Source organism: Cygnus atratus, chromosome 15, assembly GCF_013377495.2.
Source record: "Cygnus atratus isolate AKBS03 ecotype Queensland, Australia chromosome 15, CAtr_DNAZoo_HiC_assembly, whole genome shotgun sequence".
Taxonomy (NCBI): domain Eukaryota; kingdom Metazoa; phylum Chordata; class Aves; order Anseriformes; family Anatidae; genus Cygnus; species Cygnus atratus.
The window spans coordinates 3,101,994-3,113,823 of record NC_066376.1 but is presented as its reverse complement, the minus strand read 5'-3'; the positions used below and the strand labels follow the sequence as shown (position 1 = coordinate 3,113,823).

The following is an 11,830-nucleotide window of genomic DNA, read 5'->3' as shown; positions in this document are numbered from 1 at the left end:
CTATCCCGAGGTGACCGTGGTGCCGCTGCCCAGCTTGATGATCATCTGCTGGCAGTCGTGCAGCATGCGGCGGTCGCCCAGCTTCTCCAGCGTGCGCGCGGCCTCGGCCAGCATCCCCACGCGCTGCCCGGGGGCCGAGAGGAAGCTGGGGGGCAGGTAGCAGCAGGCGAGCAGCAGGGCCTCGGCGTGCTCCCGCGGTGTGGGGTGGCTCTCGGGCTCGCCGGCTGCGGGGACAGAGCGGGCATCAGTCCCTCACCAGCCCCTGGGTTCTCCGGATCCGCCACGAGGCTATTTGGGCACCCCGGCGCGGATGCCACCACCAAAATATTGGGGGAGAAGCTCCCCTTATCCATGCTGTACCCCCTAAACACGGTGGTGGCGAGCAGCGGGGTGTCCCCATGGGGTACCCAGCACAGGGGGGGCTCCCCAACACCTTCACCCACCTGTTTTGCTGCCCTGCACCCCTCTCCTCCGCAGGCTGCGGTCCAGCAGCTGGTGGGTCCGCGTGGGGCTGGCGCGAGCCATCAGCCTGGCGGTGGCTTCGTGCAGGAACACCTGGGAGGAGGAGGAGGAGGAGGACGATGGGGAGGGTTGGGGGGCACCGTGCACGTCCCCACGGGGCTATCTGAGGCCGGAGCCGGGGGCGGGGGGGGCTCACCCTGCGCATGGCGGGCCGGAGGGTCTGCGCCAGGCGCCGCAGGCTGCTGAGGTCCTGCTGGAAGCCGCGGAGCTCCAGGGCGGACGCCTGGTAGGCGCCGCGGAGCTGCTGGCTGGCGCTCATCTGCTGCTGCCACAGGTTGGTGCGGGTGACGAGGAGCAGGTCGCACAGCAGGAGCTGCACCGCCTGCAGGGGGAGCGGGGGTGGGGGGTGGGGGGGGACACAAGGGGGAGCGGGGGGGCAGTGAGCGGGACAGACGGACGGGGCGCACCCCGACACCCCCTCCCTCCCCGTGGGCGGGCGGCGCTGCGCGGGACCCCCGCCGGGCTGCATGGCAGGGGCATTGCACTCCCAGTCTGACACATGCAATGCAACTACAATGCACCCCCGCGAGGGCCGGGGACGCCTCCTGCATATCGGCAACCCCCTCCCCAAAACCCGCTCCCAGCCCCTCCGGCCCCCCCAGCCTCACCTTGTCGATGGTGCACTTGGGGGGGCTGCTGAGCTCCAGGCTCTCCCGCAGGCAGCTGCTGGCCTTCTCGCAGTGGTTCAGGCTGGCCTGGCTCCCGTCCTGCTTGCTCAGCATGGCCCGGACAGCCTTGAAGGAGTGCAGCGCGGCGCGGGGAAGGGGCTTCCTGCGTGGGGACGGCGGGCACGGTCACCGCGGACCCCTCGCTGGGCACGGCCGAGCCCCCTCCAGCAGGCACAGGGGCTGCACCGACCCCAGAAAGAAGGGGACACGGGGGAAGAGCTGGCACCCTGCACCCCCAGCACTCACTCAGAGCCCTGCAGCACCCGGGGCATGGTCTCCACCAGCGGGTAGAGGCGCTCGGCCCCCTCCTCGTCTCCCTGCAGCCAGTGAATAACGGCGCCGATGACGGACGCCCACCACTTGGACACGGGGTCGGTGCCTGCGGGGCAGAAAGGGACACGGGAGCGGGGTGTCCGCCAGCCCACGGCCCCGCTGCCCCCACGCAGCACCCCGGGGGACGCCGGCCTCACCTGTCACCGCCGCCAAGCCGCAGCTGATGGAGGGCGCGGGGCCGGGCGCGCCGCTGGCGTCGGAGCAGCCGTTGAGCAGCTGGAGGTACTCCAGCGCGTCCGAGAAGCGGCTGGTGGGACAGCAGAGGGGAGGTGAGCGGGGCTGGACCCCGGTGAGCAGAGGGAAGGGGTGCCCAACCCGGTACTCACCCCTCTCCCTGCGCCGCGGGGCGGCCGGGCTCGGGCATGGCCACGCAGCACAGCGCCTTCTCCAGGAGGTGCTCGCGGAAGAGCTGGGTCACCTGCGCCAGCGGGTCCACTGCGGGACGAGAGGGGCTGTCAGCCCCCAGCCGTCCGGCAGCCCCGAAATGGCTGGGGGGGTACGGGCGGGGGTTGAGGGGGTACCTGGGTTGCCGGCGGAGCTGTAGATGGTCTCCCTCGGGACGCCCTTGACGGCCCAGTCGCCGTCCACGAAGAAGCGGTGGCCCAAGGGGTGGCAGAGCCACTGCATGGCCGGGGGCACGGCCCCGCCATGGGACAGGGCCACGCGCCGGGCGCTGCAGAGGAAGGGGCGCTGCGGGGAGAGCACAAGATTGGGGTGGGGGACAGAAGGGGTCCCCAGGGGCCATCGTTGGAGGGGGACACGACAGCAAGCCCCGCAGCAGGGGGGACAGGCGGCCACATCGAGCCACCAGGTCCCACGGCACAGGTGGGGATGGACACACCACCGGGCACCCCACCAAGCCCCCCGAAGGCAAATGGGGCCGTCCCCCACCCTTTGTCCCCCCCAACTCACAGCCAAGAAGTGGAAGCAGCGGTGCAGGCTGGCCTTGACCCGCAGGGCAGCCGCCACGTAGATCTCAGCCAGGGCGGCCACGGACACGGCATCGCCGGCGCACTCAGCCAGGTTGACGGCGCTGAGCGCCAGGTTGATGGCCAGCAGGTGCCCCCCAGCCTGCTTCCCTGCGGGGACCCCCGCCGGGCGGGGAGGTGTCAGCGGGTGGCGGCGTGACACCCCCTCCCCCCCCCCAAAAAAAACCCCTCCGTGCCCCCCCCAAGACCCATCCCCGTGTGGCGGTGCCTACCGGCGAGGTGCAGCTGGTGCAGGCGGTGGTACGCCATGGCGGCGTCGCGGGCGCTCTGGCGGACGTGGGCGCGGGGCGGGGGGTCCGGGCGCAGCCCCCCGGCGCGGGCGGCCAACCAGCGGCCCACCCAGAGGCGCTGCAGGAGGTGGCGCAGCAGGGTCCAGAGGAGGCTGCACGCCAGGTCCCCGTGGGAGGCCGGCAGCGGGCGGCCCAGAGCCCCCAGCGCCGTGCGCAGGTGCTGAGCCCCCTGCGCGAAGTCGCCCTGCGGGGACCCCCCCCCACAGGGCATCAGCACGGGGAGGGCGGGGCCAGGGAGAGGGGCGGGGCTGGGGGCGGGGTCAGGATTTGGGGGCGGGGTCAGGATTTGGGGGGGCGTGGTGAGTGGAGGCTCAAGGAGAGGAGGCTGGGGGGGCTGCGGGGGGCGTGGCCAAGGAGGGTGGGGGCGTGGCTAATGAGGGGGCGTGGCCAATGATGACATGTGGGTGGGGTCAGGGGAGGTGGGAGGGGTCTGGGGAAAGGGGCGTGGTCAGGAGGTAGGGGGCGTGGTCAGAGCAGGTGGGCGACAAGGGGGTGTGGGTGGGCTTAAGTGGGCGGGGCCATGTGGGTGGGCGGGGCCAAACCAGGTGAAATGGGTGGGGCCGATGCGGGTGGGCGTGGCTAATAGTAACGAAGTGGGCGTGGCATTGGGGAAGTGGGTGGGGCAATCCCAGGGAGGGGGTGGGGACAGGGCCAGGGGAGAGGGCTGGGGAGCACTGGGGGGGGGGGGCATGGTGGGTGGGGCCGTGGTGGGCGGAGCTTGGGGCAGTGGGAGGGGCTTGGGGCAGTGGGAGGGGCTTACCCGTTCGAGGTCGAGGTCAGCCTGGCGGCGGTGGCGCCAGAAGAGGACAGAGGACTCGGAGTGCGGGGGGGTGACGGGCTCCCCGCAGACGAAGAGCCGCACCACCGCCCCCAGCACCAGCGCCGCGTTCAGCCCCCAGAACACCAGCGTGGGCCACAGCCACTGCGACCACCCCCATGGCTCCTCTGCGTGCAGGGATGGCGGTCAGCGGCCTCCACCCCCGTGGGGACCACCCCAGCAGCCTCCATCCCCATGGTGCACAACCCAGCGGCCTCCACCCCCATGGTGCACAACCCAGTGGCCTCCATCCCCATGGTGCACAACCCAGCGGCCTCCACCCCCATGGTGCACAACCCAGCGGCCTCCATCCCAACGGTGTCCACCCCAGCAGCCTCCATCCCAATTGTGCCCACCCCAGCGGCCTCCACCCCCATGGTGCCCACCCCAGTGGCCTCCATCCCAATGGCCTTTACCCCCAACCCAACACCTTGCACCCCAACAGCCTCCGGCCCACCCCAACAGCCTCCATCCAAAGCCTTTACCCCAGCCACAGCATCCACCCCACCCCTATCCCAACAGCCTCCATCGCAACGGCCTCCACCCCATCCCCACCCCAACGGCCTCCACCCCGTGCCAGCACTTACCCGCGGTGCCGGACTCGGCCATGATGCTCCTGCCAGGACCCGCAGTGCCCGGGCTCCCCACGGGGGCCGGGGCGCTGGAGCCCCGCAGCAGGGAGGCCAGGGGGTTGAAGGAGAGGCAGAGGAAGACGAAGGCGCAGAGGGCCATGCGGGAGCGGTCCAGCATGCCCTGGCTGCCGGGCGAGGGCAGCGGGCGCTCCTGCTTCACCTGCGTGGGCAGAGCCTCTGTGAGCCTCGGGAATGGGGCACAGGGGGGCAGAGCATGGGGCACAGGGAATAGGGGACAGAGCATGGGGTTCAGGCCATGGATACGGGCACAGATATATGGACACGGGGCATGGCGATGGGGCAGAAGAGTGGGCATGGAGTATGGGGTATGGATAACAGGTCATAGGTATGGGGTATGGGTATGGACATGGGCATGGCATGGATTATACAGGGCATGGGCATGCAGTATGATGATGAGGCACACGCATAGGGCACAGGGCATGGATATGGGGTACGGGGTGCTGGGCACACACACAGGGTCCATAGCAAGGGCGTTGTATCCCCTGAATCCCTCCCTCCAGCCCCACATCGGGCGAGGAGCACCCTAAGGGAGAAGGGCCAGGCTCCCACGCCAGCATCCCTCTCGCTTGGCTCCTGGCCCCCTGGGGACCCCCATCCCCGGCACACCCCCGCACCTTGCCGTGGTCGCAGAAGGGGCTGTCGGGCTCCGAGTCGCTGCTGCTGTTGCTGCTGCCCCCGCTGAGCGAGAGGGGGCTGCCGCGGGAGGGCGAGCCCACGTCCGAGGGCGGCGGCGTCAGCATCTCCATCACCTCCGCCTTCACCACCTCCATGGGGGCCTCCGCCTTGCCCCCCCCGCTGCTGCAGGAGGCCACCAGGTCCTTGAGGGACTCTGCGGGGAGCGGCGCAGGGCTGAGACAGGTTGGGGGGGGTGGGGGGGGGGGGTGGGGGGAAGGACCCCGGCCAGAACCTGCCCACCCCGCGGCACTCACTGCTCTTCTGCACGGCCATCTTCAGGCTGAGGTTCTCCTGCTTCAGCTTCTGGTTGCTCTGCTGCAGGAAGCGGATGTACTCGATGGCCTTCCTCAGGATCGCCGACTTGTTGAGCTGACGGAGGGCAAGGGAGGGCTCAGCCCCGCTGCAAGCAGCCCCCTCCCCACCCCAGCCCCGGCACGGCTCCCACCTTGGCCTCGGTGCCCACCACCAGGTCCTTGAGCTCCACGATCTTGTCGTTGATGGAGGAGCGGTAGCGCTTCTCGATGGCGTTGTGCGCCGTCCGCTTCTCCCCCTTGCTCTGCACCAGCGCCGGCTTCCCGCTGGGCGCCAGCCGGTTGATGGGCAGCTTCTCGGCGTCCACCACCAGCGGCACCGTGGCCAGGATGGTGCCTCCGCTCACCAGCGCCTGCGGGGATGCAGGGAGGCATTGGTGGGGGGGTCCCCGAGCGTCCCCAGCCCACCCCGCAGCACCCCGTGGGGGCACCTACCGGCACCTGCAGCGGGGCCGCGGTGCCGCCGGCGCTGGTGGCCAGGGAGGCGATGCCGGAGGTCTTGGCGCTGCCGGCGTCCGTCTTGACGGCCGTGAGCAGCAGGGAGTCAGCCTTGATGAAATGGGGCTGCAGCAGCACCTGGGGGGTGTGTGGAGGGATGGTCAGCGGGGCTGGGGTGCCACCAGACCCCCCAACCCCCCCACATACGCAATCCTCGGTTCTGGGCTTACCGGCACCGGCTGGATCTGGGGCGAGACGGGCTGGGGGGTGGCGGTGGTGGCGGCAGGGGGGGGCCCGGGGGCCAGGAGCTGCTGGGGTGCCACGCTCTGCACGGGGCCGGGCAGCGTCGCCACGGGCTGGACCGGCTGTGGGGTGGGCAGGGGGCTTTGAACGGCCCCCCCGGGCTGCACAGCTGGGCATGGAGCAGAGGGAGGCGTTACGGGACCCCCCCCAGCACCACAGCCTCACTGGGGGGCACCCCCCTCGAGCTCCCAGCCAGAACCCCCCACACCGAGCCTCCTGCCCAGAATCAGGCAGCCCTGACCCCCCTCCTCCCTATAACACCCCCCCATGCACCCCCAAATCCTCACCGGGGAAGCCGTGCTGGTTCTGGAAACCCACCAAGGGCTGGGGGCTGAACTGGCCGGGGGACGCGGGGACGAAGCTGGGGGGGGCCAGCATCACGCCGGGCTGGGGCTGGCTGCTGGGCACGGCCGACGGCTCCTCCTTCACCCCCGGGGCTGTTGGGGGGCCGGGGGCAGGCAGGAGAGGGGCAGGGGGCTGCGGGGTGAAGGCTGCCAGCCCCGGGGGCCCCGGGTACACATTGCCCGGGGGGGCGGCGGGGGGCGGCTTGCTGGGCCCCAGGTAGGTGCCGAGGGTGCTCGGGGCGGGTGGGAGCCCCGGGGGCACGGTGCTGTCGGGGACACCAAAGGGAGAGTCGAACAGCCCCGAGAAGTCATTGTCTGGCGTGTTGATCAGCTGGAGCATGTCTGCAAAACAGCCCCCCCGCGCCCCGTCAGCGGTGGTCCCGGACCTTGCGAGGGGTCCCCAAAGCCTTTGGCGGGTCCCCAGCCCCACAGCGCTCAGCCCTGCCCAGTGCTTTGGGGAGGGATCCCCACAGCCAGGGGCTCTCTCCAGAGAGAAATTCCCAGGGAAGCGCCATGCCCTGCTCCTCCCAGGCACTCTGCCAGTGGGGAAACTGAGGCACGGCACCCACATGGCGGGGCTGGGGTCTGCCCCCCCCCCCGCCTCAGAGGCTTCCAACCCAGCCTGGGGGCAGCGGGGCTGACCTCAGCCCGTTTCCCAGCTCGGGGTGGGCACAGACCACCTCATTCATTTGCCACCCACCAGGAACCCCGACAGCCCCCACAGCAGCCCCCATATCGGGGGGAGGGAGCAGGTTCGGGTGGGGACAGGGAGGTGCCACATCCCGGACCCCCCCACCCCAGTGCCAAGCGTGTGCACCCCACTCTCCCCCCCAGCAGAGCAGCACGGCAAGCGCAGGGTTAAGCAGCACTGATCTCGGGGGTCTGCCCCCCTCACTGGGGGGCACAGACCCAGGACACCCCCACTGCCGTGCCCCAGCACCCCCACATCGCCACACCCCACAATGCCCCCCAGGGGATGCCCGCATCGGGGTGCCCCCACTTGGGCACCCCCAGCTGAACGCACGGAGGCGCCCCAAAGCTGCCACCACCGGGATGACCCACGGGGGGGGTCCCACCGAGGCACCCACAGACCCACAGACCCCAGGACGCCCCCACCGAGGCGCCCCACGCCCCGGGGCACCCCACGCAGCGGGAAGGGGCCGCGGCGAAGCCCCCCGGGGCCGCGGGGAGGACGATGCCGGGGGTACCTTCCAGCGCGCACGCCGTGCGGCCGGCGGGGTGGGCGCAGCTGGGGGTCTCCAGGCGGAGGCCAAGGCCTCCGCTCAGCCTCGTGCCGAGGCGGCTGGGATATTTTCAAGCCATTTTCTCGCCTCCTCTCCCCGCGGGGCCCTCCCTGCTTGCCGCCCGCGCCAGGCCTGGAGCGGGGCCGGAGATGGGGTGATGCCGACTCCGCCAATCGCCGCCCGCGCGCCCGCCGGCCGCCCCCAGACAGCCCCGCGGCCTCGCCAAGGTGAGCCCGGCGGGTAACTCGCGGGCACCCCGCCGGCACCCGCCGCGGTTACTCGGGGTCAGCCGCCCTTAACTCCTTCGCCGCGCGCCCCCCTGCATCCATCCCCGGCACGCGGGGCGCCCCTCGCAGCCCCCTGCGCCCCAGCATCCCCATGCCTGCTTCGGGCGGCGGAGGAGATGCCCCGCAAGGAGAGGGGTCTGCTTTGCACAGCTCCAGCCCCCTGTAAGAAGTCAGCGCCCCTATTTGCACTGGGGGTCTTTCCAGGGGGCTCTAAGCCTCAGACCCCCCCACTCAAGAGACCCCCAAGGCTCCCCCGTGGTGCAGAGGGGGGCTCTCCCCTCCCACCCCAATACGCAGCCTCCAGCACCCCCCAGGGGTTTCCATCCCGTGGCACCCTACAGGCAGCTGCCCCATCCCTGGGGCTCTGCCCCCACCTGGAGGTGCCAGGGCTGCCCCCACCCCATTGTTTTGGGGGAGCATGTGGGGCAGGGCTGCGCACCCGTGGGTCCAGGTGGGCGCAGAGCACCCACGTTCCTGACTGCCAGAGGACCCCCAGGGTGGGCGCAGGGACCCGTGGCCACGTGGGGACCACAACAAACCCACAGGGGGGCAGGAGGTGGGGCAGATGGCCACGCTGCAGAGCGACATTGCAAAACCCTTTTGGCTTCCCCCTTCCCTAGCCCCACGCACGGCTGGGGGCAGCCCCACCAGGCCCCCAGAGCCCCTCAGCAGGGGGACAGACCCCACATGGGGTGTCAGAGCAAGGCAGGAGGGCCACACAGAGCCCCCCGGACCATATATATTTATAACAACCCTTCACCAAAAATCTCTAGAAAGCCCTCCCATAAATACCACCAGCGCACCCAGCCCCTCTCCATGGGGTATGTGGGGCCAGGGAAGCACCCCCAGGGGGACACCTTCACCCCACATCCCCACCCCTCTGCTCCCCACGGCTTCCTGGGGATCATGGCCAAACAAAACGGGGTGTCACGGGCGGTGGCTGCCCGCTGGTGACCCGGCGCACCGTGTCAGCCCTGGTTCGGGGCCAAGGAGGGCAGAGGGGACGCCAGCGCGGCTCTGGGGCATGACACCCCGCAGCCAAAGTCCTCGCGGGGAGCCGGGCGGCAGGATGCACCGCTTCCCCCGGTGCTGCCACCCGGTTAAAGGTCACCCGGTTGGGTTCGGCGCCGGCACGGGGACACCGCGACGGCCCCGGAGAGGGGGGTCCCGGCACCGACCTCCCAGAGCGTCCCGTGGGCGCCGCGGGGTGCCGGGGGGCTCGGGCGGCCCCACGCCCTCTCCCCACCCCGCCGCGTGCTCCACCGGCTCGGCCGGTCTGTGCCGGGGATGCCTCGGGGCCCCGACGCTCGGCGAGCTCAGCCGGGACGGGCGCCACGTGCTGCCGGCCGGGGAACCTGTTCGGTGCTGGGGCTGGGCTGGCTGCGTGCTGGGCATGGGGACAGGTGTGGGAACGGGTACGGGTACGGGTAGGGGTATGGGTAGGGGTACAGGCATGGGAATGGGAATGGGTACAGGAACGCGCACAGGTATGGGAACGGGTAGGGGTATACGTATGGGTACGGGTACAGTTATGGGTAGGGGTAGGAGTATGGGAACGTGTATGGGTGTGGGAACGGTTATGGGAACGGGTACGGTTCTGGGTACGGTTTTGGGAATGGGAATGGGAACGTGTATGGGTGTGGGAACGGTTATGGGAACGGGTACGGTTACGGGAACACTTATGGGACCGGGTACAGCTCGGCGCTGGGGAGCAGGTCCCGCTGGCACAATCCCCACCCCACAGCCCTCCCCCACCAAGAGGACCCGGTACCGAGGGCTCCGGGCCCGGGGATGCTCCGCAGAGCCCCGGGGCCGCTTCTCCCCCCACTTCCACCCTTCCCTGCCCCCCCCCGCCCCGGGAAGCCAGGAGGAATGACCGGGAGTAACCCCGGCGGTGACGCTACCGCGGGGCGGGGCTGGCGGCGGCACAAGGCTGCGGGCGGGGGGGGGCGCCGGGGCTGCCCCTGCACCGGCACCGACCCCCCCGGGACGGGGAGGGACAACCGGTACCCGAGCCCCCCGGGCCGGGCACGGCCCCCCCAGGACGACGCAGCCCTGCAGCGACTCCGAGCCCCAAAAGCCCCAAACCTCCCCCCCCGCCCCCGGCACCGAGAGCGGCCCCCCCGGGCTGTGCTACGGTTCTCCGGTGTCGCACCGAGCCCCCGGTGTCGCACCGAGCCCGCTCCCCCCCTTCTCCGGTATTGCACCGAGCCCCGGCGTTGCACCCCTCCCACGGCCACGCGTGGCCTCCCGGCGGTGCACCGAGCCCCGGGCACTGCACCCCCCACGGCCACGCGTGGCCTCCCGGTATTGCACCGAGCCCCCGGTATTGCACCGAGCCCCGGGCACTGCACCCCCCACGGCCACGCGTGGCTTCCCGGTATTGCACCGAGCCCCGGCCTCGCACCGAGCGCGCAGCCCCGGTCCCAGCCGTCCCCCCATCCCGGTGCCCCCATATCCCCCATCCCGGTTCCCCCACGCCCCCCCATCCCCGCGCCCACCCCCCCAGGTCCGGTTCCCCCATATCCCCCAATCCCGGTTCCCCCGTTCCCCCAGAGTCCCGGTTCCCCCCCCCCCATCCCGGTGCCCCCGGGCCCCCCGCACCGTCGATGTCGCTGAGCAGCGCCGTGTCGATGTCGCTGCCCCCGGGCAGCCCCAGGGCCGGGGCCAGCCCGTCCAGGCTCCCGTCGTCGAAGGCGAGGGCGCTCATCCCGCAGCTCAGCACCGGCGGCGCCGCCCGGCCGCGGCCGCTCGCACCATGAGCGCCGGAGCCGCGCCGAGCCCGGACCTGCGGCCGGGCGGGGCGGGAGCCACCGGGGGGGGCGGGACGAGGGGCGGCCCCGGGAACGGCCCCGGGAACGGCCCCGGGAACGGCACCCCCCTCCCCGGGACGCCCCCCCCCACCCCCCTCCCCCGCGGGGTGCCCGCCTGTGCCCGGTGGCAGCGGGCACCCCGGAGCGGGCACCGGGGTCCTGGGCAGCGAGTTCCTGGGCACCGAATCAGTACCTGGGCACCAAATGGATCAGTACCTGGGCACCAAATGGATCAATACCTGGGCACCAAGTTCCTGGGCACCCAATGCTTGGGTACCAAACAAATGTCTGGGCTTCAAATAAATCAATCCCTGGGCACCGAATGGCTGGGCACCAAATCAATCCCCGGGCACCAAGTACCTGGGCACCCAATACTTGGGAACCAAATCAATACCTGGGCATTAAATAAATCAATGCCTGGGCACCAAATCGATCAATACCTGGGCACCAAATCAATCAATACTTGGGCACCAAGTACCTGGGCACCGAATCGATACCTGGGCACCAAATCGATCAATACCTGGGTACCAAATACCTGGGCACCAAATCAATCAATATCTGGGCACCAAATAAATAAACACCTGGGCTCCAAATCGATCAATACCTGGGCTCCAAGTTCCTGGGCACCCAGTACTTGGGAACCAAATAAATATCTGGGCATCAAATAAATCAATACCTGGGCACCGAATCAATACCTGGGCACCAGACAGCCAGGCACCAAAAAAATAAATCCCTGGGCACCAAGTAGCTGGGCGCCAAATAAATACCCAGGCACCAAATCAATACACGGGCACCAAGTACATGGGCACCAAATAAATACCTGGGCACCAAATAAATAAATCCCTGGGCACCAAATACCCCGGCATCGTGCACCCAGGGGAGCTCGGAGGGGCACAGCGCAGCCGGAGGCTCCTTGGGTGCTCAGAGAGGGGGGGGCACTGGGATTTTGGGGGAGCCCCGAGTGTTTTGTCTCAGCACCAGGAATAACCTGGGAAAATGAAACCAACTGCACCAGCAGCCCCTCCAAAGTTTGCCTGCTCTGCCAAGCAGGACGGAGGCTGCCCAATAATTAATTAAAGCTGGCTGCACCCTACAATCCTCTCCTCCCCCTCCCCCCCCCCCCCCCGTGCACCCCTGTGCAAA

The 11,830-nt window shown here is 70.2% G+C and overlaps 1 protein-coding gene across 1 annotated transcript; it reads right to left on the bottom strand.

Moving 5' to 3' along the window:
• On the bottom strand, positions 1-10,584 carry SREBF1 (sterol regulatory element binding transcription factor 1). The gene is made up of 19 exons (XM_035563361.1): positions 10,479-10,584; positions 6,287-6,685; positions 5,927-6,108; positions 5,694-5,834; positions 5,393-5,611; positions 5,202-5,316; positions 4,887-5,101; positions 4,207-4,411; positions 3,563-3,747; positions 2,725-2,986; positions 2,436-2,602; positions 2,045-2,213; positions 1,850-1,958; positions 1,661-1,770; positions 1,437-1,569; positions 1,131-1,293; positions 659-844; positions 444-555; positions 1-224 (listed from the first exon to the last, which is right to left on the bottom strand). The coding sequence occupies exons 1-19, from the start codon at positions 10,582-10,584 to the stop codon at positions 1-3; spliced, it is 3,402 nt and encodes a 1,133-aa protein (XP_035419254.1).
• Positions 10,585-11,830: the final 1,246 nt, after the last annotated feature.